The sequence below is a fragment of the Rhinolophus sinicus genome, linkage group LG11 (genome assembly GCF_036562045.2).
Source record: "Rhinolophus sinicus isolate RSC01 linkage group LG11, ASM3656204v1, whole genome shotgun sequence".
Taxonomy (NCBI): Eukaryota; Metazoa; Chordata; class Mammalia; order Chiroptera; family Rhinolophidae; genus Rhinolophus; species Rhinolophus sinicus.
The window spans coordinates 22,759,934-22,787,723 of NC_133760.1; the positions used below are offsets into that span (position 1 = coordinate 22,759,934).

Genomic DNA, 27,790 nt, shown 5'->3' on the forward strand with positions numbered 1-27,790 from the left:
TGAGGAAGTTGGAGACATCTGGGAAATGCACAGTGGTAGGTGGGCAGACAGACAGACAGACAGAAGGGAGGAGAGAGCTTTACCATACAGAATCCATTACGAAAAAGCAATTAATTTTCCAAGGAAATTTTTTTTTTTTTTGTCTGTTTGTTTCCTTTAAAAAAATAACAATAATACTACCACTACCCCGACAGCTGACTGGTTTATACAGTACTCCACGCCAGGGGCGGTGGTGGTGGTGGGGCGGGGGCAGGCGGGAGGGGAGGGAGGGAGGGCGGGTCGAAGACTTCATAAATAAGAGGCAGGTCCCAGACCCGCAATTTGTCAACATTTCTTAAATAGGCGCATTAAATCTTATGTACAACAAGAATCACTTTGCATAGCGATGGTGAGGACACAGGGCAGGTGCAATGATGGGACTGGGTCTTCTTGTCCCAATGGCAGGGCTGGTTCTCAGCGAGAGCTTCTGAGGAAGAAAGCATCCTTCTAGCCCTGGAGGCCCATCGGGGTCGAGTGATGGTGGCATCAGAGTTGACTTTTCCCACATGGCATTAAACACAAAGGCAAAGAAAATCCACAAGGGGTCCCCCCTCCCCAAGCCCCCCACCCACCCCCTCCCCGACCCGCTGATGCTCCTCTGGTTGCTACAAAGTCCATTTTAGATCAGGTCAAGGTTCCAATTATGAAGCTAAGAGAATTAGGCGGGGGCTGGGCGTGCTTATGGACCCCCTCCCCACCCCCTCCCCCAGCGCCCTCTGCCCCCAGAAAGACTCCCCCATCTATCTCACAGCCAGGACGCTGGGGCGGGACCCCAGGACTGGCCGCTCTACGGCTATTAGTCAAGAGTTGTGTGTTGCGGTTGCAAACTCCTTCCTGCCGAGTGGAGCTTCACCAGGCTTCTGTGTAGCGGACATCCACCTCCTTCAGGTTGGGAAGCTTGGCCTGCGGAGCAAGAAGGATCCGGTCTCTTCCAGAACCTGGCAGTGCCCGCCCCACCTTGCTGCTCCCGGGAGCTCTGAGCTCGGTGACTTCAGAGAGAACACAGAGCAGGTGGGGTGTTCCTGGCTCCAGAGAAAGTAGGCGACGGCTAATGAAGGCAGGCTGCTGGGGATTCCATGTCCCCACCTCAGAGGGGCTCCGGATCCACCTGCCAAACGTATGACCTTGGACACCCCACCCCAACTTCCTGGAGCCTCAGTTTCCTCATCTGTGGAGCGAATCTGTGTCCAGTCCCAGGGTCAATGCTAGGGATTAACTACCAAATGCAGGGTGAGCCCAGAGTGGCCTGGCCCACACAATGTCATGCGCTCTAGGGAAGGAAATGTCTCACTTTCACTATTGCTTATATCCTCATCATTCTCAGAAATGGGGCAGGTGAAGGAAGTAGGATCTCCATAAGCTGCAGGGAGCTGGGAGTCAGCAGAGAGATGTCCCTCTCAGGATTCCCCCACGTCAGATCCCAGATCCACGTGACCACCCAATTCCACCTGCTGTTCTTCAGAGCAGCTTCCTGCTCTCCATCCCGGCCACCCAGACGCGCTTCTTCTCTTCCTTCTTTTATAAGCAGTAGTTTTTTTTCCTACTCAGCCTGCACTGCACAGAGAGGCTGCTGACTGGTCTTGTACCTTTACTTACCCAATTCCCAGCTTTCCTGTGCACTGGCCAGTGTGATCTTTTAATGCACACACACACACACACACACACACACACACTCACAATTGCTCATTGCTTCTGTCCTGTGTTCAACAACCCTCAATGGCTCCCCACTGCCCAGGCAGAGGTTACAAACTGGGGCCTACACTCAGCAGTGCAGCTGTGTAAAAAATATTTAAGTCAACCTTTCAAAATTAGGAGAGTGCACAGAAGAAACTAGATTTCCAGGTTCTCTTGAAAAATGAGCTGATTTGGCGAGACTGTGCAGCGCGCTCTGGCTTCCCCCAGGCGGACGTCTCCAGTCTGCCTGAGGCTCCACAACACGAGGCTGCTGTCACCCGCCAGTGTCATCAAGTTGGCACCATGTGTCTCCCGAATGTGTGAAAATAAAACACCTACTGAAAGTGACTTCTGCACAGCGGCTCACTATAGCTCCTTTCCAGCTTGGTCTCGATAGCGGTTAGACCTTGGGCACTCTGAACTCAGGGGTACTCTAGCACAGAGCTTCTCCAGCTTTCCCGTGCACAGAATCCTTGGGGGTGGGGTTCAAATGCCCATTTGGATGGAAGAGGTCTGGGAGGCCCTGGATCAGCATTCTTGACAAGTGCCTGAGTGAGGCTGACAGTGCTGAGGTCTGAACCCTGTGGGTGGGCACCCAGGCTGGCCCTGCCCTGACCTGTCCTCTACCCCTGCCACCCCTGTCTTCACGCCCCTCCAGACCCTGTGGATGGTTCTCTCTTCCAACCCGCCTGGCAAACTCACTTCTCAAGACCTCCTTTGGTGAAGGCTCTTCTGCCCCAGTGACTGGAGCTGGCCATCCCCTCCCTGCTGGCTCCTGAGCCTTATCCTGCCTGCTAGCTGGGTTTCCTCTTGGTCACGGGTTAGCCAGCGGCACCTCAGCGTTCCCATCCCCAGCATGCGCCTGGCACACAGTAGGTACTCTGAAGGCATCTGGAGGCTTGGACAGTGAGCAAGCCCTGGGCTGCAAGTTTGGCTGAGCTGGAGGTGGGAGCAGACAGGGGAGCCCTGTTGAGTGCGGGCCTTGGACAAGAGCTGCTGGAGAATCCCCTTCAAGGAGCTTGCAGGGCGCACACGTGCCAGTGCACTCGGGGCACATCTGTACTTCCGGGCCTAGCCCTTCCTTCCCAGTGTGCTGGCTCTCGGCAGCCCTGACCACTCTTTCTGGGGCAGCCGGTACCGAGCCCAGGATCATGGGGAGACAGGAGGTTGCTAAAGGCCCAGCCCCTCCAACTCCCCCAAGATGTGCGTTTTCACAAACAGAATGTGCCTGCCTTCCAGCACTCCGATCTTTCTTTCCCGTTTCACCTTGCCAACCCAGCCCAGGCCGCCAGTCTAGTCTCTTAACTGTGTGACTACACCAGCCCTGTAGACATTCTCCCTGCTTCTATTCCCCCTCAAAAAATCTAGTTTCCATGTAATGACCAGAATAAGCTTTTGAAAACATAACTCACTATCCTGCTTAGAGCCGCTGAAGCTTTCTACTGAACTTGGATGATACTGTGTTTCCCCGAAAATAAGACCGGGTCTCATTAATTTTTGCTCCAAAAGACGCATTAGGGCTTATGTTCAGGGGATGTCATCCTGAAAAATCATGCTAGGGCTTATTTTCCGGTGAGGTCTTATTTTCAGGGAAACATGGTATCCAGAGTCCTTCTACAACTTTCCAGGGCTTATTCAGTCTGCCCCAGTCTACTCTCTCACTTTCCAGTCACATTTGCTACAAAGTCAGTTCTTGCAACACTTTCTGCCTCAGGACCTTTGTACGTGCTCTTCTTTTTACCCTTTGCATTCTTGGCTTAACTCTTGGGTCTCAGCTTCTGTGTGGCCTTTACTTGAAAGAGACCACTCCTGAGCATCCCATGCCAAACAGGCCTTCCCTGTTTCCAATCCATCAATTCCCTGCTGGCTTCCTCTTGATCACTCTTTTCAACCTGCCATTCTTTTCTTTATTGGCTTGTCTGCTGGTGTAATAGCCTTTCCTGGTGGAGAATAAGCTCTAAGAGAACAAAGCACCAGTATCTAGATGCTGGCTGGAAGCAGGGAGGGATGAGGGAGGGAGGAAAAAGGGAGGGAGAGAGGAAAGAGGGAAGGAAGGAATTACCTTCAGATCTTCATAGGTGTCAGCCGAGAGCTTGGTGCTGTTCATGTTTAAACTGCAGAGACTCTTCATGGCTGTACAAGGACAGACAGATACAGTCATTAGGTCCGTGAGGTCCCACAAGGGGCAGCTGCAGGTACGGGATGGTCAAGCTCAGGGAGTGATTACAGATGCCAAGGTCCCTGTTCAGGAGATGAGGAGGCAGAGGCACAGCCATGGGGCCGCTTGGTACAGAAAGTCTATTTCAGGCATGTTCTGGTCCGAAGTGGGCCCTGGTTCTCTCTTTGCCCTCTGAGCCTCCATCCCTTCTGGTCCTTCTATCGTGTTCCTCTACTGCCTGGACCAGAGGTTCCCAGAGCTCGAGTGCCACACCCCAGATGAGCCCCAATGGAATGGGCCTGGCCCTCCCCTGGAGGGAACCCCGGAAGCTGACTCAAGCCCTCGGCTTCTCACAAGCAGGCCTCAAACTTTAGTTTGCATCAAGAGTTGCTCAGGGAGCCTGTCAAATATATGACTGTCCTGTCCCACTTCCGGAGATGCTGGGTGAGGGCCTGGAGCTGGGCCCAGGAATCTGCATTATTACCCAGGGCCCACCCACCCTGTGTGACGCCAGTGACAGTGTCATTTGCAGAGAAGTGGCTGTTCCTCTTTGCTTTCCATTAACCCTATCACCTGCCCCCACCCCCTCCCAAGCCATCCCACATTTGCCAACAACCTTGTAGGAGGCCACTACCCAGCATGCCGGGCCCTTGGCTAACTCCTATGTATCCATCTTTCACACCCCAATCCCATCATCTCCCTGGGAAGCTTGCCTTGATTCCTCCCAGCTGTGGCATGGGGCCTCCCATCTAAACCAATGGGTCTGAAACAGGAAATGCAGATTCCCAGGATCCACATCACCCAGGATTTCCTCTCAGTAGATTAGGGTTGGGTTCAGGAATTGTCGTTTCCAGATTCCTTGAGTACTGTGTGGCTCCTTCTACTAGGGCAGTGCTTCTCAAACTTTGATGTGCCAAGAATCACCCAGGCATTTTTTAAAATGCAGTTTCTGAGCTGGCAGGTCTGGGGCAGGGCCTGAGAACGTGCATGTCTCACCAGCTCCCAGGTGATGGCTCAGGTGGTTAGGGGAGCACAGCAGCACTGGAGCATTTTCCTTGAACTTGGTCCCTCAGGGGCTATGACAGCATCAGGAGGGTATGGGCTGGGTCTTACTCATTTTTTTCTTTCTCCTCTAGAATTTAAGTTCCATGAGGGTAGGGATATTTCCCCCCTGTTTTGTTCCTCGTGCCTAGAACGGTGCCTGGCACATAGTAGGTACTCAATAAAAACTTGGTTCAGTAATTGAATTTGTCCAAGTGCATGGTGACAAGTTGAAGGAAGAAAGGAAGGAAGGAAGGAAGGAAAAAGGGGGCCCTCACCCACCCTGGCTGCCCCTCAGTACTCACAGCTGAGGGCCAGCAGGCCAGCGTCGGTGACAGGCGTCTCGCACAGGTTCAGCACCTGGAGCATGGTGAGGTGTTCCGACAGGAGGCGCAGGCCGGCGTCTCCAAACTGTGGGGCACAGAACCTCTCAGCCCTGGAGACTGATTCTGGACCCCCAGGGCACCCTGGGATATGACCCCGAGGCTGAGGCAAAGGTGGAGGAAGGGCATGGGGACACAGCCTGGCTCTGAGGCCCGCGGCCCGCCCTCCCAGCCTTAGGGTCAGGGCTGCTCTCACTCCTCTCCAAAGACTCAAATGCCTCTCCTGACCTGGGTTCCAATTCAGCTCCTGCCAGCGGCACATGGGTGCCCTCCCTGAGTCAGGTTTGCTGTCTGTCAAGGAGGGCTCTGAGCGGAAGCTGAGGTGGCCTTTCCCCAGGTGGGACAGTGGGATACGGAGGGAAGAGTTGGGCCTGGAAGGCAGGCTGCTGGGAACGCCTGGTGTCTATACAACTCGGGAATGGTGAGGGCTACGCTTCACAGGTGTGGAGTGGAGACCACATGCGCTGACCTAAGCGCTGGACAACTCCATCGATACCTGGCACGTGCAGCAAGGATCGGTGTGCCGTGGTCATTATTACAGCGAAGAGGCCCACAACCACTCGCAGCTCTGCCTCTCGGCTTTGCCTCAGTGCCTCCAAGACTGCCTGGCACGTCCCTGCCCTGAGCCTCATGTGGCCTCGAGGAAGTGGGTGCTCAGCCTGGCAGGGGGTGTGGTAATCAAGTGACTGGGCCCAGGGGCTCTGGACAGAAAGGCCAGCCAAGGAGGAGGGTGCATGAAACAGTGTGCGAAGGGGCAGGGAGAAGGGCGCAGGGAAGAATGTAGGGGGAGGAAGGTGTAAGGGGCAGAGGGAGGAGACGGGGACGGTGAGCAGGGTGCAAGGTGAGCAGTATGTATGTACCTGAGTGGACCACAGGTTCAGCTGCTTGAGAGAAGGCAGTTTGATGAGGTGCTCAGCGCAGGCACTGGTTACATTGGTGAAGGCCAAACTGAGGTTCTCCAGGTTTCCAAAGGAGCCAGAGCTCAGCAAACGAGCCAAGTCTGCGTCCTGCAAACAGACCGGCAGTTGGGGTCATAGGGCTGCCTGGGGCTGCAGGGAGCTCCCGAAGACCCTGAGACTTCCCACTTCCTTTCCCTTGCCCCACAGTGAGCTGTTGTTGGGGACAGCAAATCTCTAGGAGCTGAGGTGACAACATGACTTAGTGGGTTGGGCCAAGATGGGGGTCAGGGAGGGAGGGGCTGTCCCTGTGGGTGGCAGCTGTTGGGCGGAGGAAAAAGCCTTCAGTGCTGTGACTCACACCCTGAGTCACCAACTGGGGTGTTCCAAGGCCACGTCCCTCCCACAGGCGTGTGTGTGTGTGTGTGTTTGTGTGTGTGTGTGTATGTGTGTGTCTAAAGACACATCTCACTTTCCTAGGCAGCAGCCTGTGCCCATTTCCCATGTGGGAACAGTGAGGCCCCCCTCAACTCTCAGGACTGTGGAGGTCAGTGAATATTTGAGCCCTAGACTATGAGGTTGTTGAGGGTAATATCCATTGTTCCTTCTCTCTTAGTAACAGAATTCTTGAGTTTTAGCTGCCACCTGGCTGCCCTGAATTAGGGCTAATTTCTCAGCTCAGCGTGGCCATGTGCTAAATCCGGACAATGGTCTACAAGTATATGTGTCAAGCGGAACTTCCATGAAGGTCCTTAAAGGTTCTTTCGTGTTCATCTTTGCCTCTTCCTTCTTCCTGCTGGCTGGAATGGAGACAAGATGGATGGAGCCTGAATAGCCTTTTCTGGACCATGAGATGAGAGGCGTGTGCCAAGGATACTGAAGTAGCAGGTACGAGGAACTATGATCCTTGCAAACGGGGGTGGTAAGAGGCACCAACCTTACAGGGTCGTTTGAGGATAAAATGAACCAATAACACATAAATGCTCAGTGTATATTAGCTATTATCAACCACTATTATTAATAATAACTGATAACGTTAATATCCACAATCTTTGTCATAATGTTTGGTTTCCTGCAACCCAGTTTTTTCCTAGAGAAGCTGGCGTGTCTAGTACTATGGGGTCCTTGCTCACCTCCACCACCCCCTTCCACAGACACTGCCTGCCATTCCCCGGCAGGGAGGACCAACCCACCTTCTTCCCTCCACCTGGCCCCGCCGAGAGAACAAAACCAACTCACTGTGGACTTGGAGGGCAGTGTTAGCCTGGTGGGCCCGCCTTTCCTTTGCTGCAACAGAAACCAGGCTGATTAAGATGCATTCTTTTCCCTGAGTTTCCTCCCTGCACCCCGCTTCTGTAAACACCACTCATGGTGCCATTTTCATTTCTTAGTGGTAGAAAGCAACGTTGTGGCCTTGACCTCAGGGACAGACCCTGAGACAAGGTTTGAAGCACAGGCAGTTTATTCAAGACGTGATCCCAAGAATCACCAGCAGGAGAGTGGAGAAGACGAAAGGCCACTGGTGGAAAGGGGTGTTGTCAACCCAGCTACCACTGTGGGCCTCTGAGAAATGGTGGAGGAGTCATGTCTCAGAGCGATGGGAGCTGAAGTGTTTACACAGCCTCCCCCATTAGTCACTGGCCGAGGGCTGCTCCAGGAGAACAGGGCCTGTGCATTCCTCCACCCTTCTGTCCTGCTGTGCACGCACATGGACAGAGAAGGCTCTCCAGCCAAGAGGTGCAGGTGACGGCATTTGGAAGTTGAGCCCCTATGCACTGAAATGCGAGTGTGGACACACACAGTGATGGCCATGCATGGCTCTGGGAGTGGGACAGGATGACGTCCCGGTCAGGAGCTGAATAAGCTGTGACTTCTTCAGGGCACTGACTTCACCTCTCCGTGACTTTCTGATGATCTGGAAAGTGGCAGGTAATTATCTGGACCTCTTTGGATCTAGAGGGGGATTCATGAGCTAGAGGCCCCCACAGGTGCAATGGTCCTTGGGCTGTGCCCCACTGTACCCAACCACGCTCTCTGGCCAGCCTGGCCGTGGGCTCACCAGCTCCTTCAGCTCCCGCTGCCGGTCGCACAGCTGCTCGTACATGCGCTTCCCCACGCCGGTGCTCTCCAGAGTTGAGATGATCTGCAGCTGGGTGTCGTTGTTGTCGATGATGTTGTATTCCAGCATCAAGCACAGGATCTGCAGGGAGCAGGGAGCGGGAGGGGTGTCACCGGCTGTGGCTCCAGGTGGGGCTTCCCCTGGAAGGGGCGGAGAGCCAAACAGCCCCTCCCCACAGCCCCACATGCCCGGGAAAGGTGGTCTATAGGTGCACCACGTGCACCCCAGGGGGCTTATTTTGAAAATCTGCAGCCCCGCCTCTGCATTTCTGGCTGTGTGACACTGGGCAAATCATCTACCCCAGCTTCCCATCTGTACAATGGGAACGTTCGTGTACGCCCAGCTGAGCGCACAGCAGTTCTTGGTAAATGTGTGTAGGAACAATGCGTGCCAGGCCCAAAGATAAGACACCTCTTTCTATTCCTGGTTCTTTGCCAGGTGTCTGGCACACAGCAGGTGCTCAGACATGCTCTCTGAACTGAACTGGGGCCTGGGGAAGTGTGCACCACACCACCTCCTGGAGGGCCTCAGGCAGCTGCACATGCACACTCCCCTTTCCTGTGACTTCTCACGCACCCAGGAGAGCCTGCCCGGACAGGCCCTCACACCAACACCCCCTCTTCTCCACTCTTCCCCTCAAGTCCCAGCACAAGGCACTCAGGACGAGCACTTGGACTAAACTCCAAGCTCCTCACCAGGACTTTCGGGCACCTAGTAGGCTCTTCACACATGTCTGCCCACTCCCGAGCCTCTCGCCCCCGGACTCACTATATTCCGGTGCTCTGGCCTGCTCCGTTTTTCCGCAAAGCCTCTTCCTGCTGCCATCCCCACGGCCCTCCAGAAGACTCCGCTCCTGCCTCTCACTAACTTCTCCTCGGCCCCTCAAGTCCCTACCACTTGCATGGGAAGCCAGTGGTTTGACTCTCTTCCCACTAAGAAGTGAGGTCTAACACCTGCCCCTTGACTATGGGCCAGCCTTAGGGACTGAAACCTAATGGGCAGAAGTGGCAGAGCGGGCGCTGCCTAACTTCTGAGGCTAAGTTAGGGACAGTGATGTGGTTTCAGGCTGGCCTTTGTTTGGACAGTGGTTCTGGGGACTTTGTGGGGAGTTAGAGAATAGCAGATAGAGGAGACATGAGGGGTTGGGGGCGGGTGCATGCGGGCTCCTTGGGGAGTGGGAACGCGACTACCCCAAGCTGCTGTGTGGAGAGGCTTGGGTGCGCCAGCTGGTCCAGCCTCCGCTGGTTGAATGAAGACGCCTTGGAGATGACCCAGCCCAGCCCGCATCTGACTGTGAACCCATGAGAGACCCAGAGTGACAACTGGTCACCCCAAGGCCCATGAGCAAAATAAATGGGTATTATGGTTGAAGCCCCCATTTGGGGTGGTCTGTTACGCAGAAGCAGACAAACGAAACAGAAACCTTCCCTGAGCCCTTGGATGACACAGACCGTAAGTGCAGTCAATAAATTGTTTGACGAATGCCTCGTGCTCGCTAAGCTCAAGAGGGCTGGGACTGCACCCGCTTTGCCACTGCTGTGTCCCCAGCTCCTGCAACAGCTCTGCATTCAGTGCTCAATCACCAAGGATGAAGGACCGGGTGAGCCAGCAGCTTTGTCGGGGACTCGGGCCAGCTCCTTACCTCCACCATGGTCTGGTTGCCCCTCAGTGCCAGGAGCATGCAGGGTCCCAGCTTGTTTTCCGCCAAGGAGAGCAGGAATTTTTTGGTCTTGTAACAGGAGCCCATGAGGATGTGCACCTGGGACGAGAGATAAGCCAGGTGAAGGACAGTGACCGCTGTGGGGCTGTGGCCTGTGGTGTCTGCGTCGCGTGTGTGGAAGGTTTGGGAAACCAGAAGATGTTGATCAGACCCATCCCATGCCTACATGGACACTGAGGTCAGACATGATCACCAGCACCCCCAGGATACTCAGAGGACCCCTCCCTGACACATGCTCCCCTGTGGACGAAGCTCGAGGACATCATGCTAAGTGTGCCAGTCACAAAAGGACAAATCCTGTAGGATTCAACTCATGGGAGGAGCCTGGAGTAGTCAGCTTCAGAGACAGAAAGTAGAATGGCAGGTGCCAGGACTGGGCTGGAGGTAGGGGGGTTCAGTGTTTAGTGGGGACAGTTTTAGTTTGGGAAGATGAAAAAGTTCTGGACATGGACCGTGGTGGCGATTGCACAACAATGTGAATGTATTTCATGCCACTGAACTGTGCACTTAAAATGGTTACGATGGTAAATTTATGTTATGTACACATTACTGCACCTCTGCCACCACACACACACACACACATACACACACACAGACACACACACAACAGGCCTCCTCCCCGCTCCCCTTGGGACTCTGTTCAGCACTGTTGAACCTGGTGGAAACTTCCGGGCAGTGCTTGCGCAGGGTGTACAGGCCCAGACAGACTCACGCGGGACGCAACAGTATGGAGCCCTGCCTCCCCTTCCCAGAGCCCTCTGTGAGCTCCAGAGGTATTCTGATGATCACCTGCCCCAGAAATACAAGAACGGGCAAATTCTGCTCCATCCTGGGTTAGATGTGGGGCAGCCATTAAGCAAACTGTGCTTCTTCCTTCCCATGTATATTTATATCTGGAGGCGGGACCTAAGGGCAGGGGTCCCCAACCAACAGGGCTGGGTGGCCCCAACACTTTGCTTGCTCTATCCCTGACTGCACACAATAGCAAATGCCCTCCCATTGTGGAAATAGCAGCCTAATCGAGGGAACCTCTTCCTCGCTATGCATCTCCATGGAAACGATGAGTTGCCGTCCCAGGGGCTGCTTGCTTCCTTCCTTGCCATTATATGTTTTTCTGCTCCATCATCAACAACTCTGGCACACAAATGCAATCTCGTAGGCTAGGAAGCTGCCAGCTCCCTGAGGTCTCTCTCACATTAAGGGGTGGGGGGACCACTGGATGCTGCCATGGGAAGCTGTGACATCAGAGGAGCGCTCGAGAGAGGTAAAAAAGAGGTGGTGCAGGCAGGGTTGGCACTTCCAGGATGCACAGGGCATTCAAAAGGGACTCATCAGGCAGCACGCAAGGAACGGGAGAGCAAGTGCGTAAGAAAAAGGACCTAAAAATAAGTCCCTTTCGAGAAAGGTTCCAGAGGGAGCACCTGGACGTGTCGTCACAGCAGAAACATCGCTGAGTTCACTGCGAAGAGCTTTATGAGCCACTCGCCACGTGGAACAGCTGCCCAGCAGAGATGAGAATAACCACAGCTATCACTTCTGAGTACTGACTGTGCGCTCAGCCCCAGCCGGGTGCCTTGCATCTATTATCACAGTAATTACCATGGTAACCCCGCGAAGCCAGTACTATACTCCCTGCTTTACAGACGAGGAAACTGAGGCACAGAGAGGCAGGTTACCAGGCCAAGGTCGTCAAGCCAGCGTGCAGCAGGGCTGCGATCTGAACTAGGTCTGGCTGACACTCTTGCTTCTCAGGCTTAGGAAGAGGTGTGATCGCGAAACCAAGCTGGTTTTGTCAACCTGCGGGACAGCTGAGATGACTGGCCACCTGGAGGGAGCCTCTGTCCCGGGGGAAGGGAGTCTGTACTCATTTCAGGAGACGGACACTCTGCCAGAGGAAGGAGGGGCCAGCTCTGGACAGCTTGGGCCTAGGTCAAGGGAGAGACTAGGAGGATGAAGGCCTGTGTGACCTCAGGCGAGCCACTGAACCTCTCTGGGCCTGTTTCAACGCGGGTGTAGTTAAGGGATAGGGATGCTGTGAAGAGTAAGAGACAGTGCATGAGAGGTGTTCGGCACAGGTGTCCAGCACAAACAAGAGCCGGAAGTCACCATGGGTGCAGCTCTTAGTTTCGTGAACTCACATCTCTCATCTCCAAAGGTGGGATGAGCACCCTGACCTTGGCTTCTCACTGTGAGGTGGAGATGAGCTGGGGGCCTGCAGTGCCTCCCAGAATCCCCGTGGGCATTAAGCACTCACGCCCTTGGACTTAACGTGGCCACTATGATGAACTGTGTGAGCTTGGGCAGCCAGCACCTTGGTCTTCAGCCACCTCGTCTGTAAAATGGGGTAACAGTGTCACCTCCTCACACTGTTGAGTGAGACCGAGTGAGAACAGAATTGCAAGCCCCTGGCTAAGTGCCTGCTCAGGTAAGAAGCGAGAAAGTGACACTGAGGTTGTCATCACTGCCATCTTCACCATCAGTACCATTTTAGCCTGGAAACTCCTGGGCTGGCCACAGAGGCCAGAGGCAGGTCTCTCGCTGTCAGGACACATGACCCCAGTGCCCGCCCGCAGCTCCAGGTCACGGGTCCCTGACCTACGTACCATGCTGGCGAACAGCTCCCCGTCATCATCACAAGCCACCCCTCCAGGGCTGTACAGCTGAAACCAGCCATCCTTGCCAGCCCGCACGCTCAGCAGGCACGAGTGGACCTGCACGGAGGAAAAGGTCCATCGGTCAGTGCCTCGCAGACCCAGCCATAATATAGTGACCAGTAATCTACACACACACACGTGAAAGGTTCAGGCAAGTCCCGCAGTGAAGAAACATGTTTAACTTTGTTTAGTCCAGCAACACACCCCCTGCTCCCCTCCACAGCCTTCACTAAATTCCATGGAGGGCCTTTTGGGAAAAACTGCAGTATCCATAAACTGGGGGACTCCTGCCATCAGCTCTGCGGGATGGAGGGCCAGGCCCAGCTTGGTTAGTTACCCTCAATAAATAAAGCAAAACTGCAGCCGAATCAAGGGGGAGAGAGGTTGAAGCCATTGCTCAGACAGCCCCCCATTTCTCTTGTGCTCTTTTGGGGGGGGGCATTTCTTTTTTCCCTTTTCTGTCTGGGTCTCTGTCTCTCCCTCTCTGTGTGTCTAACTCCTCTCTCTCTAATCTTCACCCGCCCTTCTTTCTCTCTGAACCTCTGCCCCCCTACTCCTTGGGTTTCTGCTCCTCCCATAACTGACCCTCATTCCTGGGGCGCCTGCCTTCTTCCCGCCCAGAGTTTCCTACTTCACCCTCGTGGGCACGATCCCCCTCACTGGATCTCTGTCCTGCTCATCTCTTCCTCTCTCTCATTGGGACTCTACCACCCACCCCCTCGGAGATCCCATCTGCACCTCCTTCTGAATCTCTGTCCCAGGTGAGGGGCAATTTCAGTGCCCAAAGCAAGCTCTCTCTGTGGCTCTCAAGCCCCTTCCTGTGTGGTTGGGCATGGGCGTGCATGTGTGCAAACACATGTGTGTGTGCGTGTTTGGGAGGAATTCCACATCCACCCCAGCCCCTACTGTAACTGCAGAGAGAGAGAGACAGAGACAGACAGAGACAGAGACAGACAAAGGCCTTTGTTTCCTCTCCTCCTCCCCGTCCTCAGAAGAAAGCTGAGAGAAGTGCCCCATCATTTCCTTCAGGAGTGAAGGACAATCTGCTGCCAAGAGTCCACTTACTCATAGATACTCAATTGATCACAACCCACACACAAGTAAACAGAAAACACAGGCGGTGGACCTTTGATTTTGCCTCTGAGTTGGAGGAGTATCAAATGTTAACTTTATCAACTTCAAAGAAATAAGGAATCAAGAGCCTGGAACCCTATTCAACAAATACAGCAAAGAATTTGTAAGAGAACAATTCTGGCCAACAGGAGAGGGGGGCGAGGGGCCTGCTTGGGCAGGGCTCCGCTCTCACCAGCCCCCTGGGCCTCCGCATGTTACCCTCAGTTGGAAATTTCCCTCCCAGCACTTGGCTCTGCCTCTGTGCTCTGTGAAGCAGCTGGTACCACTTTTATTCTTCAAAGCTTGTGTTTGAAATAGAGGCTCACTTTGCAGGAGAATTCTGAGAACCCTAAGAACAACGGGGGTCAGCACTGGTACCAAGCGGTTAAAAGCTCCCCATCTGCTGTCCTTCTTTGGCCCGTGGTGCCTGAGGATGCTTTTGGAACCCGGGGTTAGAACCAGGGTGCGTTAGAACTAGATGTTCCTAGAACTAAGTTTCACGGTGTGGCCTGAAGGGAATATATTCTCGCTGCACTGAGAAGAACTCGCTCCTCCTTTGCCCACCCTTATCCTGTCACTGCTGGGGGTATGTGTCGTGGGTGCTGCTCCCCTGGCCCCCAGAGCCAGACCCCTTCACATCCTGGGATCCACATGTACAGAGAAGACAGGGCCTGAGCTATTCAGGGCGGGGACAGCATCCAGCTTTCTCTGCAGCCCTTCCTGGCCCAGGGTTCATACTGCAAAGCTGATTACTGCATAGGGTCTGGAGCCAGACTCCCTGGGTTCGAATCCTGCCTCAACCATGTACCAGTTGTGTGACCTTGGGGATATAATTAAATCAGTTTTTTCTACTCTAAAAGGAGGATAATTCTGCAGTAGAATGGGGGTAATACTAGAATCTACTTATAGGGTTGTGAGGATTATATGAGAACAGCACGTGCCTGACACAGGGTGAGCACCTAATAAAACTGTTACACTGATGCAATGGAAAGAGAAGGGCTGTGGGGGTTCCCAGCCCCTGCTGTGTCCTTGCTCATACACACAGGCTCCAGGTGGAAGACTGCCCTCCCCCTGAACTCCTGAAGCCCAGCTGTCTGAGGGACAGAATGGAAATGAAACCCAGCTCAGATTTCTTCCCTCCATTTCTCACAACGGCAGGACCACAGAGGAGCCAATGCCGTTTCAGAGCTGGATGGGGGCCCATGTGCCAGCCCGCCCCAAATCAAGGCCTGCAATCTGAGGAGAACCTGCCAGGCAGTGGGAAACCACCTCTGAGTAGCCTGAGTTTAGAGTAAAACACTGACATCACGGCCGGGCTGAGACACCCGGGCGGGGGCTGTGTTTATGCATAAGGCAAGGAGCCTTTGTAAACTGTTCTGAATGCCCGTGGGTGACAAGGAGGCTCTGACAGAGCCACAGAAGGCTCGGAGAGGCCCATGTGCGTCCTGCTGGAGCACTGACAGTGGGCTCATGAGGAGAAAGAGAGGCCTCACCTCTTGTCTCGGGTCTTCAGCAAACCTCTGAATCACGTACTTCAGTTCCCTGAAAAAGACGGGTGGCAGCGGTCATTCCCAGGGTCCTGGCTTGGGTGGACCAGGGCTGGGGACTGAGGAGAGGGCAGGAAGGGGCAGGGAGCCTGGCTGAGTGGGCAGGATGAAGAAATGCCTGGATGGGCCTGGACGTGTGTTGCAGAACTTCCCAGAGGAGCCATCACTGCCTCCCAGAATGCACATGACATGAGAACGGGCCGGAAGGAGGGCTGGCCGCTGGGGACGACCTCAGAACAGAGGGCATTCGTACCAGGAGAAGGTAATGAGGGCGTTGCCCAAATACTCACTTGGTGAACTTCTCGTGTGCGAGAGCTCTGTAACAAAAACAAAGGGAAAAGTGCAGTTAGCAGGGCATGTTGCAAACGGCACAATGATCCAGAGATCTTCCTCTGGGGACGGCTAGGTATTATGTCTGCCTCAAAGGATGAGGAGGGAGTTGAGAATGGAAAACACCGACATTTTGTCCCTACTTGAAGCTGCAAAACAAAGCCCTCCTTTGATGAGTGAACAGACTGAGCCCCACACCCCTAAACTACTCCCAGGCCCCATACCTGTAAACAGGAGTGTGCTAACCGGAGTGTATGTGAGTGAGTGTGTCTGCATGTGGGCACCAGGGACCCAGGTGTGTTTGTTAATTGTTCCACAATTAAGGTGCGGCCGCACTAATTAAAGCCGTACATCAGGGTGGCAATCAGGGACAAATCTCCAAGCAAATTGCATCATGGGCCCACTGTCAAGTGTGTCCCCAGGGCTGTGGGGACAGTGGCTGCAGCCAATGACGCCACTTCTCTTGGAGACGGTAGCAGCTCTCAGGAGTCAGATTTCTCTGGTCTCAACTCCTGGGGGCTCCAGGGACAGGCCAAGCCAGCAAATGGGGCAATTACTGAGTGTAATATCCCCCTTGGAGAGCCACATTTCATAAACACAGGCTCGTTAATCGGCTCCTGAGAGAGCCCTAGCTGTCTCCGGAGGCCTGGCTTTTTCACATCTATCAAAACAGAGACCTGGAGGCATTTTAGGGCTTGGTTCTTTAGACAACATTTCTCCTCGGGCCATTCTTTATCCACCAGGCAGTTTTCGCCCCATTTTCCTGTGATAAATTCAGTATCGGGATAAGGGCTGGCAAGAGAGAGACAGAGGGTCCATTTCTGGCCAACTCGCTGTGGAGCGTGACCTAATAATCATAATGGACATAATAGAGCTTTCAGCACATCGCTGTCTGACATATAAAGCAATTGCACACGCATTATCTTTTGATTTTTACTGCGGCCTCAGAGAGAGTAGAGGCAGGTCCTCCTGTTTCCATCTGATGCATAATAGAAATCTCTTAACTTCATGGCGTGAATGCACAGAGCGGATGGCTTTGTTTGCATTCTCAGCTCAGTTTGTTTTGGGGGGGGGGTACGCCTCCCCCAGGGTCCCGCAGCTGAGAACCAAAATTTCCACCTCCTACTTCTGCCCATGGTGTTCCCAGGGGTAACTTGGTACATCCTGGGGCATGACTGCTCCCCCTGTTAAGGTCTTGGTGGATACCAGGTTTTCCTCATAGGCCAGAGACATGTGTGGGACTCACTCTTTGGGGAATGGAATGGGTTGAAGCAAGCTGGCCAGAGACGGTCTCCAGTCATCATAGTCCGACCTAGAACGAGAAGGGGTGATGGTCAGGTTTGGTCTGGACGAGGCAAGGTTTACAGCATGCTGTCACGGATGGGAAAGACGGGGCAAGAGTCTGGTGGAGACTCTTGTGGCACCCACTCTGCTCTAACCACCTCAGCTTCCAAGACTCTGGGACGACAAGCAGCTGGTGTGTGTGTGTGCAGCGTGGCTGGGAGGCCGCACAGACAGAAGAACCTGTCCAGAGACTTCCTTACGGCAACTGAAGGGGCTGGCAGGCCGACTCCCAGGAACCTCCTCCTTCCTGGCCACTGAACCCAGGCTACTGTTCCTTCCGCCTTTGGAACTTGATGGGGGGAGGTTTATGGGCTGAAATGCCCCTCCCTCAAATTCATATGATGAAGTCCTAGCCCCTAGCACCTCAGAATGTGACTGTATTTGGAGAGAGGGCCTTTAAAACGGTGACTGAGATAAAGTGAGGTCATTGGGGTGGCCCTAACCCAAGCTGACCGCGGTCCTTATAAGAGGAGATTAGGACAGACACACAGAGGGAAGACCACGTGAGGACACAGGGAGAAGACGGCCATCGGCAAGCCAAGGAGAGAGGCCTCAGAAGAAACGGATCCTGCCTGCACCTGAATTTCAGAGTTCCAGCCTCCAGAACTGCAAGAAAATAAACTGCTGTTGTTTAAGCCGCCCTGTTTGACTAATACAGGGGTGTAGGTTGGGAATGCAAAGCCATTCTCATCTTTGATTGACCAGAACTGAGGAGCAAATGTATACAGACTGATTCATAAAAAATAAAAATTATAGGCTGTTTATTTGTAGCTTAACCCTCCTGATTTATCAGATACTTCTAGTCTTGTGTCCAGGTAATATTTTTTTTTCTTAAAGTCACTGTTAACGGCAGTATTAACACCAATGGTAACAATAATAATAATAATGAAAAAACAGCAGATACGATTTTGTCAACACATTGTACATGCACTGCATCTGTTCATTTATTCTCACAATAAAGATTATGATTATAATTATAAATTACTTTGTATGTTTCTATAATTGATATACAATTACTATATGTGATGATGATGATGATGATGATGATGATTAGCCTCGCTTGACAGATGAGGAAACTGAGGCTCAGACAAGCTAACTGCTTGAGCTAACACAGCAGTGGCTGATGAGAAACTGAATCCAGGCTTGTCTGCATGATGCCAGACCCCCGGCTCCTGCCTGCCTGACTGCAGCTGAGGTCTTAGGTGAGACCGGGCACAGGAGGGTCACGTCCCATTTGTGCGATAACAGCCACGAGATTAGCATGAAGGATAATGACAGCTACAACTTGCTGAGCACCGTGTGTCAGGACCGGCTCACTCATGGAGTCGGCCCCATGACCAACGTGAGTCCACATTACAGGCGGGGAGTGGGTAGGTAACTGGCTGAGGTGACAGCAGAGCTGACCCCAAGAGGTCACCACAAGGGAAGCAACGGCTTCTGGAGACCGCTGTGGAGTCAGCAGGCTGCTCCCCAACTCCCACTAGCACAGCTTCTTAAAGAGGCGAATTCCTCTGCCAACTGCCCTCTGAAAAGCCAGGAGGGTCAAGAGAAGGGGAAAGACTCTGAGGGGCATGGCAGCAACTGAGCCTGCGGACAGACAGGCCTTCACCAGGCTCGGGAGCATCCACACACGTCCCAGGTAATACTCACACACCTGATTCTTGGTCCTGTGGCCCCGGGACTCCTTTACACTTAGCATTCAGTGTTCCTCAACCTTTTTTTTTTTTTTTTTTTTTTTAATTATCTGGTATCCCTCTGCCCGCTGCCCCAAGCTTTCTTGACATTTCTTCCTAATTGTTCTCCCAATACACTGCATATGTTTATGTGCTGTATGTCTAGCTATGCTTTATGCCAAAAAAGAGTAAGATCTTCTCACTCCTAGAACCAGTATTTGTTCCCACCAACAATGCATTGCTTAGATAGATACCCCCTGGGTGAGAGCTTTCCCACCCTACCTTCCTCCAAATACATAGTGATAAAGTGACAGCCGTCAAAATCCAGCTCACACCCTGGAGGGTTCTGAGGAAAGACTCAAACACCGGACATGTAGAAAAGAATTCCCAGAAAAGCCTGGTGGCCTGAGCTAAGTTCTATAGCGCACTCACTGGCTGAGGTTTACTAAGCATTTACTCGACCATGCACTGGCCATGAACTTACTTAATCCTTAGATCAGGCACCCAGGGAAGAGACAGAATCACACCTGCTTTACGGGTGAGAGGGTAAGGCCCCAAGCACCTCAGCGACCCATCTCAGCAGAGCAAGGATTCCCAGCCAGGTCCATGGACCCCAGTGCCCAAGGATGGGCACATGCTCTATGCTGCGCATGGATGGTGGAGGCAGGGTGTCCTGAGGCCCAGCCTGGAGCTCAGCCTCCTGTCGGCTCCACTATGGCGGCTCACATAGGACCAAGCATGGGGACATGCAAGTAAAGAAAGAACAAGAGGCAGACAAATGTCCCTCCTCACCTAGGCCCAGCCCAGCTCCAAGTCTGAGGTTGGCTCCTGGCCCTGCTGCAAACGTCCAGTCTGACCACTCTGGGGTGTGCAGTGGGTATGCTGGGCAGAGGCTGGGTGGCCAGGCCCAAGGGGTGAGGCGAGGGTCAGCAGAGCACCTGCCCTGAGCATCTGGCAAGCAACACCAGCCTCAGGGATGGGAGGGAGAGCAGCAGGCCAGTCTACGAGGCCTGATCACCTACCCTCAGGAAGGAGAAAAGACAGCTGGGCCTTCTCTGGGCTCAGGTGAGGCCTTAAGCATCCTGAGGACCTCCAATGAGCTTCAGGTTTCAAGCACCAAACATTTAACCCTCACATTAAGGGGGTCAGGCTGGCTCTGGAACCTCCATTTATAGATGAGAAATGGAGACCCAGAGAGGTCAGGACACCTGCCAAATGTCACAGAGCTAATGAGGGGAGAAGTTGGACTTGACTGAGGTTCTAGAAGTACATAAGCAGTTTAGAACCCAGATGACCGAGGCTCCCTTTTGCTTCCGGGGTGTGGGTGTATAACACCAGGGACCAGCTGGGCAGGTAATGGGGTGGCCATGGGAAATGGAGAGGCAGTTCTGAGGACTTGGGTCAGCTGCCTTGGTCTGGAAGAGACACAACGCACACTTGGTGGAATTGTGGACAGACGCTTCCTCCCAGCACACCATTTCTTCTTGATTCATGGAATCTGGGGTATAGCCCAATGGAACAGTAGCTGATGCAACAGCTTTACGTAGGTGGGCTACAGGAGCCTCTGAAAAGCCAGACGTCCCCAGCACACTGGCCGAGGCCAAGCAGGCCTCACTTCGATGGCTGCATGTATACAGAACCCAACCTGAACCCCAGCAATCTTGGGGCCACAGCCCAGGGAACAAATGTGGTGGTTCCCTGGGGTGGGCTCCTGGGGTCCTCAAAGGGGGTCCTGGAGGTTTGGGGAGTGGGGGTGAGCTGAGGCCTGAGAGACCAGTGGGAAATCCACTGGCGTTTTTAGAAGACTGAGTGAGGTGCCAATACAGCCCTCCGATGCTCAGAAAGGCCTGGGTGCAAGAAGGCTGCACCACGGACATTTCATCCTGCTTTGCTCCTGCCATGCACACACATTTAGAAATATCTGCTCCCTCAAAAGGCAAACCAGCTGGTCCAGTGTAATGCAGGGAGGCCTGCGGGGTCTCTTCTCCCGCTCCCCATACAAGAACGCAGGATATGGTGAGGCCAAAAAGGAACACCCACGGAGCCATAGGTAGGGGAGTCATACCACTATATTCTCTCTGGCGGCACTATACTCTCACTGGAGGCTGGATCCACACTGTCCGCAAACCGCCATCCACACTTGCCAGCCCAGCCGCCATCTTCTTGCTAGGCCCCCATTCTTTTCTCTTCTCTCTCTGCTAGCCTAGCCACAGCAGTTATATTAGTGGCCAATGGCTCACTGGTTACAGCTGACGGCCAACTAGCCACAGCTGATGGCCATGCAATCACAGTTGATGGCCATTTACTACCTGAGCCAGCACCTGTCTATGTGAGGCTGAGAGCCTGGAAACTACTTTCTGGGGCTCTGCCTCCACACCCAGGGATTAAAATCCAAGGCAAGAAATGAGTGGCCATTAGGTCTGAGGCTGGGGATCTAGGCAAATTCTCCCTCTCTCCACCTGCCCCATTATCCCATCAGGGACCTCCTAGGGCTGCAGAGCGAATCCGCCAGCCTCAAATGCTCCAGAGAACTTCCAGTTTCTATAGTGACCTCACACTCCAGGAATTTGCATGTGAAAATTTCCAAAGAAGTCAATACATCTACTCGAATACATACAGACACATAGACGTACATATATGATTTATGCTGCTCTGCAGGTATCACCTAAAAGCCTTGCCAGAAGCCCGTACACGAAGATGCTAACGGTGGAGATGAGAGCACCTGTCCTTGCCACAAGGCCACTGGGTGCCAGTACTGTGACGAATGCAGGTGCTGTGACACACCGATTCATTTAATACCAAGGCAGCCCTGAGAACCAGAATGCATCAAGAGGGAGCATTATCCTTATTTCACAGCTGGGAAACCAGGGCTCAGAGAGGTGGGGTTATTGTCTAAAATCGTACAGTTAAATGCTGGGGATGGAGTTTGGACTCCAATCTGGCCGACTCTCAAGCCAGTGGACTCCCAACTGAGGAGGAGGTCCTTCCACTCACTCCCCTCCAGGCACCCAGCTCCTGACCCCAAGTCCCACTGGGAAGACAGTGGCCAGCGGAGGGAGAGCTGACCTTGAGGAATGACTGGCAGCGGTCGTGCCTGTGGCCAGAGGACCGAGGGAGGAACAGAGAATGCTGACTGGGGCCCAGTCCACCCACTCCCAGCACCTTGTCAGACTCCCCAACGATGCTCACCAACTTGGCACTGCCCCACCAATGCTTCCAGCCTCCCTCTCCATCTCTCAGCCTGTTGGAGGCTATTTCAGCCATTCTTTGTCTGATGGGGTTTCCAGCCAGCCAACCAATCCCCGTTCCCTGCACCAAACTCCTGGTGTTTCTTCTCAGTGGAGCCGCAGCATCTGGCTGCAGTGGGTCTTCACTCAGTAGGGCTGTCCCGAGTGACATACGACGTTTCCCGGGTCTCCTCCTGGGGCTTCCAGTCATTGGGATAGCCCCACGTCCGTCTGCATTTTCCCTAAAGGCCTTCCAGCTGATCTTCAGCCCATCAGGCCTCTTTTAAAATCCAGGTGTTTGCAAAAATAACATGTAGCCAGGCTGGACCTGCTCAGAAAGGAGTGGCTGTGCCCACCTCTCCCTCATGGTGACTGCTCTTTTCTCTTCCTGGACAGAAGAGCATCCCCTTGCCCGTGGTCTCACGTGTGCCAGCAGCTTCCCACACTCCACCCCACTGGGCGGGTGATGTCACTGCTTTTAGCAGCTGGTGCTACTCAGAAGGACTGAGAGCAGGGTATCAGTTGGGACCCCCAGCATTTAGCGGAGCCTGGCCCAGCCTAGTGCACGGTGAACGTCGATAAATAAACACGTAAGTAGATGGATTTTAAAAAGGCATGACTCACACACAGGTGGCTAGCAGGTTAAGAGCAGGACTCCAAACCACTACAGACCCTAACCTGCTCTGTCCAGCAGCCGAGTCCACATTCTTTCCATCGGACCACCCAGCCTGGGCCTCACAGGGTGATATTTTCAGCGTCAACCTTGACCTGTGTTGGGAATAAGTATTCCCTTTCAAGGGTCTCCAGGGAACTTTTTGTGGCTTACATTCCTTTTCAGAGGTGTTAAACGCTAACGATGTGTGGGCTTTCCTATGGGAAGGAGCTGATCAGGGACCTGCGCCTCTCAGGGCCCCCAGCTGTGGGGTGGGCTGCACTGCCCACACTCGGGGACCAGCAGTGCCTGCTCTGACAAACAGCGTTGGCCAGCTGGGCCAAGGCACTAAGCCTGGCTTCTGTGGCCCCACACAATGCCCTCCTCAGACCCCCAAATTCCACACTAGAGCCTCTGTGCTTTCATTCTTTACACGTAACTCTCATTTAGGGAGCAGTCCGGTTGATCACAGCAGTGGGCCAGCCTGGAAACAACGTCACTGAATTATCACAGCAGCCCTCTGAGAAAAGCACCCATTTTACAGACAAGAAAACTGAGGGCAAGAGGAGCCAAAAACGCTGCATGCAATTACACAGCAGATTGTCATACTGTCACATTTCCTAAATTCCAAGATGCATGCTTTTTGCCATCTGAGTGTGCTTTAAATGCTATATTGTTTTTTTCCCCTCTCCAAGTGTTGTTATTAAATCTACGATGCATCGTACTCTCAACGGTGTCTTAAATAGAGGAAAAACAACTGTAATCATAAAGTGTAGTAACTCCCATTTGCCTGGTGTCTACACCTGCAAGGCGCCCAGGGCCTCGCCCTCCATCTCACTCTAATGCTCAGAAGCAGCTCTGACTCAGAGGAGACAAGTAACTCATCCAAGGTCACAAGCTAATACTGGTGTCTGTGGCCCTTGAGCCCAGCGTCCTGGCTCTGAATCTGGTTTTTCGTACGTATCACACACTGGAGCACTTTGAGCTGCTGGGGTTTTGGGGGATCCAACATGTCCTAGGCCCTCCAGCGTGCCAGTGACCCAAGCAGGCAGCAGAGATGGAGAAGAAAAGATGACAGGAAAAGAAGTTATCAGGCCCAAATTGTGTTTTGAGCTCCCCACAGTAACCGAGGTTTCTGGAAGTATCAACCCTCCTTCAAGGAAACCTCTGAGAGGGCTGCGAGGTGCTGCTCTGAGCATCGGTGCGAACACTGCTGGCTCCCAGAAGGCAGCGCCTGACCGGGCCTCCGACCCCCACCCACTCCCTGGCAGCTGGGTGACACAGGCAGGCAGGAGGTCTGGAAGCAGGTCAGGAAGAACAGAGTCCTCATTCATGAGCGTGTTTGTGAAGAAGGAAAAAAAAATGTGTGTGAACTGCATGATGAAACTCAAACCCTTAGTGCTTAATGAGAAATATGAGTCAGGGCCGAGCCGGCAGGAGGCCTGAGCGTCCCAGGTGTTTGCGGAAAACAGCCAGAGCGCAGGGCCTCTCGGCCTCAACCAGGGCAAGGAGGAGATGAGGGCCATCGCTGACCCTTCTCAGGGGGCTGGCCGCCACTCCTGGGAGACAGTGGGGACGGCCCCCCATGCCTTAAAGAAACTGAGGCGTGATCTCAGAGATGCTCTCTAAGTAGAATCTGGAATGTCCTTGGGCCAGGGTGGGGGCGTGGGGGTTGGGGCGGGAGGTGTCGCTAAATGCAGCTGTGCCCTCAGCTGGCCTCTGCTGCTAGAACCATGGGCAAAGTTGGGGCTGACCCCCTGGCAGACCTCACCCTCTCCTCTTGGCGGCTAAAGCAAGGGCGCAGGCTGTGTCTGGGTATGCTGCATCCAGCTTCTCCTTTCAAACCCCAAGAAGCCACTGCGTAAGGTGTGTGTGCAGAGGTGTGTGTGTGTGCGCATGCGGGGTGGCCCCGGGCACCTCCCAGACCCAGTGACCAGCTCACCAGGCACCGGTAGGGTGCCTCCAACCCTCTGGACCCAGCGTGCACTCTAGGCAGCAACACATTCATGACAGAGATGGAACACATTCTGCACAGTGTACAACAAAGACACAGAGACTCAGTAAAACCCTGGCACCAGTGAAAAGCCCCAGGAGCCCGGCCTCCCCCAGATCAAGGGGCCCTGGTGCCCAGCCTTCAGCTAGGTGCCGTATAGCGGTTAGATGTGATCACTCCATCATACCCCAATCCCTCTGCAAAGCCCGTCACCCACCACTGAATGTACCTGGCAATGCCAAACTACTGGACTCGGTCCTGAGAGTGGCCGAGCTCATGGGACAGGACGCATGGGAGCGAGCAGGCAGGCATCTGCTGGGTGCTCCAGACCCAGCCGGCCCGTAAAACCACCGGGCTCAGCACAGGTCCCTCCATCTGGGCTCTAGGAACTAGGCGTGTGTGAGTGAGATGAGTCTGAGTGGTACAAGGGCAAACGGCAGAACTGGAAAGACTCTCGGGAGTCCAAGATTAAGCCCCTCCCCCCATTCTAGAGTCACCCAACTGAGGCTCAGGGAGGGTTTGGACAGGCCAAAGCATCCAGCTCAGAAGTGTCACCACCCAGAGCAGACCGGGTCTCCTGGCTCCTTCTCAGAGTTTTTCACACCAGCCAGGCCCGCAAGGGGCTGGATCTGCACACACCTCCCTCCCTACCAACTGGAGAGCTCACGAGGAAGAACAGAGGGCCTGGTCCTCGGCACAGTCCAGGGGGCCCACTTTCCCAAAAGATACGCCCTGTACAGAAGACTCCCACATGCGCACACAACACAAATGCACACACATAACCACTCAGACACCCACAGGCACACACACACCAAAATAAAGCAGACATCTGTATACAGAGAACCACACAGCACACACAACATGCACAGAGCACACAACACAGGAACACACTCACACACAGGCTAAAGGCATACATGTACAGAGAAACACACACACAGACTACAACACTCGTGTACACTCATACCCACATGTACAGGTGTATCATTGCTACTCAAGCACCAAAGCAGCACAAGTGCCCAGACACACCCACACTTGTACACTTACACACATACATGTGCTCAGGCAATCCCACATGTCCTGTCTCACCATATCCACTCAAAGCCACATACACATATAAAGACACTCACAAGCACACAATGAGCGCACACCCTACACAACGTGGTGAGCTTCACACACTGACTGCACCTGGCAATGCCAACGACTGGACTCAGTCCTGAGAGTGGCCGATGTGGGCACCCGTGTGCTCATGCACACTCACACACACATTCTCAAACTCATGGACACACGTATGTTTGTGTACATACCTACACACGTGCCCAGATACTCCAGCGTACATGTACACACACACCCAAAACGTGTGCCCTCATACCCTGCATCTGTGCACCCACTCACGCGTTTACACACCCCAACTCAAGTGTGCACACTCCTACACGTGCACACACACACACTCAGCACGCACCCTCGCATGCGGGAACAAGCGAGTGCAGACTGCCCAGCTGCTGGCAGCGGGCTGGCAAGGGAACACTCACAGCAGCTTGAGGATCTCCACGTAGCAGCCGAGTGTGCGGTCGGCCTGGGGGCCCAGCTCGATGCTCACGGTGCTGCAGGCAGGGCTGACCATGAGGCAGTCGATGAGGTTCGGCTCGCTGTCGTTGCCCGCGCTGGCCGTCAGCGCAGGCTTGGCAGTGCTGCTGTGCTCCACCTCCACGTGGATCTCGCTGGAGGCCACGACCACCGACTTGAGCCGGGCCTCGGACAGTGTGGCTTCCTGAGACACCAGGTCCGGGCTGGGGTGCAGAAGGCGCAGAGGTAAGGTGGGCTTCCGGTCGCAGGGCTGCTGGCAGCCGTTCCGGATCTCCTTCAGGCTTGGGGAGTTGTCGCGGCTGGGGAAGAGGTGGGGAGGGCGCGTGAGTACAGGCGACCCAGTAACAGCGCTGAGCTACAAGATCGAGTGAGTGCTTCTGGTGCACCAGGCTCCGCCCACCGTGCTGACCGCCTCCCTGAATCCCCACCCCACATGCTACGAGCAAGTGCTATTGATTGGTTTCCACTCCACAAGTGAGGAAACTGAGGCTCGGTCTGGGAAAGTGGCTTGTTCATGGTCTCAAGACAGGGAGAGGGGGAGATGGAATCCAAACCCAGCTGTCTGTCCCTAGAACATATGCTGTAGTCCCTGCACATTCACATAGTAGGTGCTCAAACCATATTTGTTGAATGAATGAGTGAATGTGAACCTCTATGACGCACCTCCACCAAGACGCCTTCCCTGGCCACCTTCCTGACACACCTGCGAGGCCTACTAAGCAATTTCCTTCTACTAGTTGCTTCCTGTGGTCTAAATGTCCCCCTTCCCCCCTGACGCCATAATGTCCTCAGGGCAAGGCCCAGGCCCCACCTCTACTGCCACATTTTCTGCCAGGTTTTCGAAAGCTCAGCCTCCACTCTCCACCTGGGAACCTATGAAGGGGATCCCAAACCCCAGAATTCTAGTCCTTGGGGGTCTGCAGCTCCCTCCTTGGCACAGCGCTCCCCCACTCTTGGCCACCCCCCAGTTACAGCATCTCCAACCACCTGGAGGAACGATGACTGTGCAGGGTGTTAACAGGTGTTAACTGAGAAAAGGGCTGTATGCCTCACGGATGGCACACTTGTCTGGGAGATCAGCTCAGCCACACACAATGAAATCAGGCTTCTTCATCACAGAACTTGTCAGTGCTGTGAGCGCCTTCTCACTGGGTGCTCCCAAACACTACCAGGAGGCACATCAGACTGAAGAGAATTCCAGCAATGGGTTTCCACTGTTGGTGACCCTAGGCTGGCACAGCGCTGAGTGATATCACACCGACTTCTCCGATATCTCTGTATGGCAATATTACCACCTCCATGTTAAAGGTGAGGAAAGATGCTCCCAGCAGTCAAGTGACCTACCCTTGATTACAGGGCTGTTTAAGTGGAGGGAGCTGGGATTTGAGCTGACCGCAAAGCCCAGGCTCCTCACCACCATGGTGGCTTCCAAGACCCCATGTGTTCCTGTGGTCTGCCTCCTCCATGAAGTCTTCTCTGATTTCTTCCATCTGCTGCTCTCCTCCTGCCCCCAAACCAGAGCTTTTCCACCCGTGGCTGGACACCAGTGTCCCTTGGGGCACTTCAAAACATCTTGAAGCCCAATTAGACCAGAAACTCTGGTGGGGGTGTGTGGGGTCTGGACACCAGTAACTTTCAGGGCT

General features: G+C 53.9%; 1 protein-coding gene across 2 annotated transcripts in view; it reads right to left on the bottom strand.

The window, feature by feature from the left end:
- Positions 1–318: 318 nt before the first annotated feature.
- CMIP (c-Maf inducing protein) overlaps positions 319–27,790 on the bottom strand; it is a 233,705-nt gene continuing 206,233 nt past the window's right edge. For both annotated transcript variants that reach the window (XM_019743707.2, XM_019743708.2), the window contains 12 exons: positions 26,093–26,446; positions 16,921–16,986; positions 15,635–15,661; positions 15,291–15,339; positions 12,634–12,741; positions 9,953–10,069; positions 8,251–8,391; positions 7,431–7,478; positions 6,156–6,302; positions 5,218–5,323; positions 3,776–3,846; positions 319–942 (listed from right to left, as the gene is read on the bottom strand). In XM_019743707.2, coding sequence (XP_019599266.1) covers positions 889–942; positions 3,776–3,846; positions 5,218–5,323; positions 6,156–6,302; positions 7,431–7,478; positions 8,251–8,391; positions 9,953–10,069; positions 12,634–12,741; positions 15,291–15,339; positions 15,635–15,661; positions 16,921–16,986; positions 26,093–26,446 — 1,288 coding nt within the window. In that variant the 3' untranslated portion in view covers positions 319–888. The remainder of the gene's footprint in view (positions 943–3,775; positions 3,847–5,217; positions 5,324–6,155; positions 6,303–7,430; positions 7,479–8,250; positions 8,392–9,952; positions 10,070–12,633; positions 12,742–15,290; positions 15,340–15,634; positions 15,662–16,920; positions 16,987–26,092; positions 26,447–27,790) is intronic.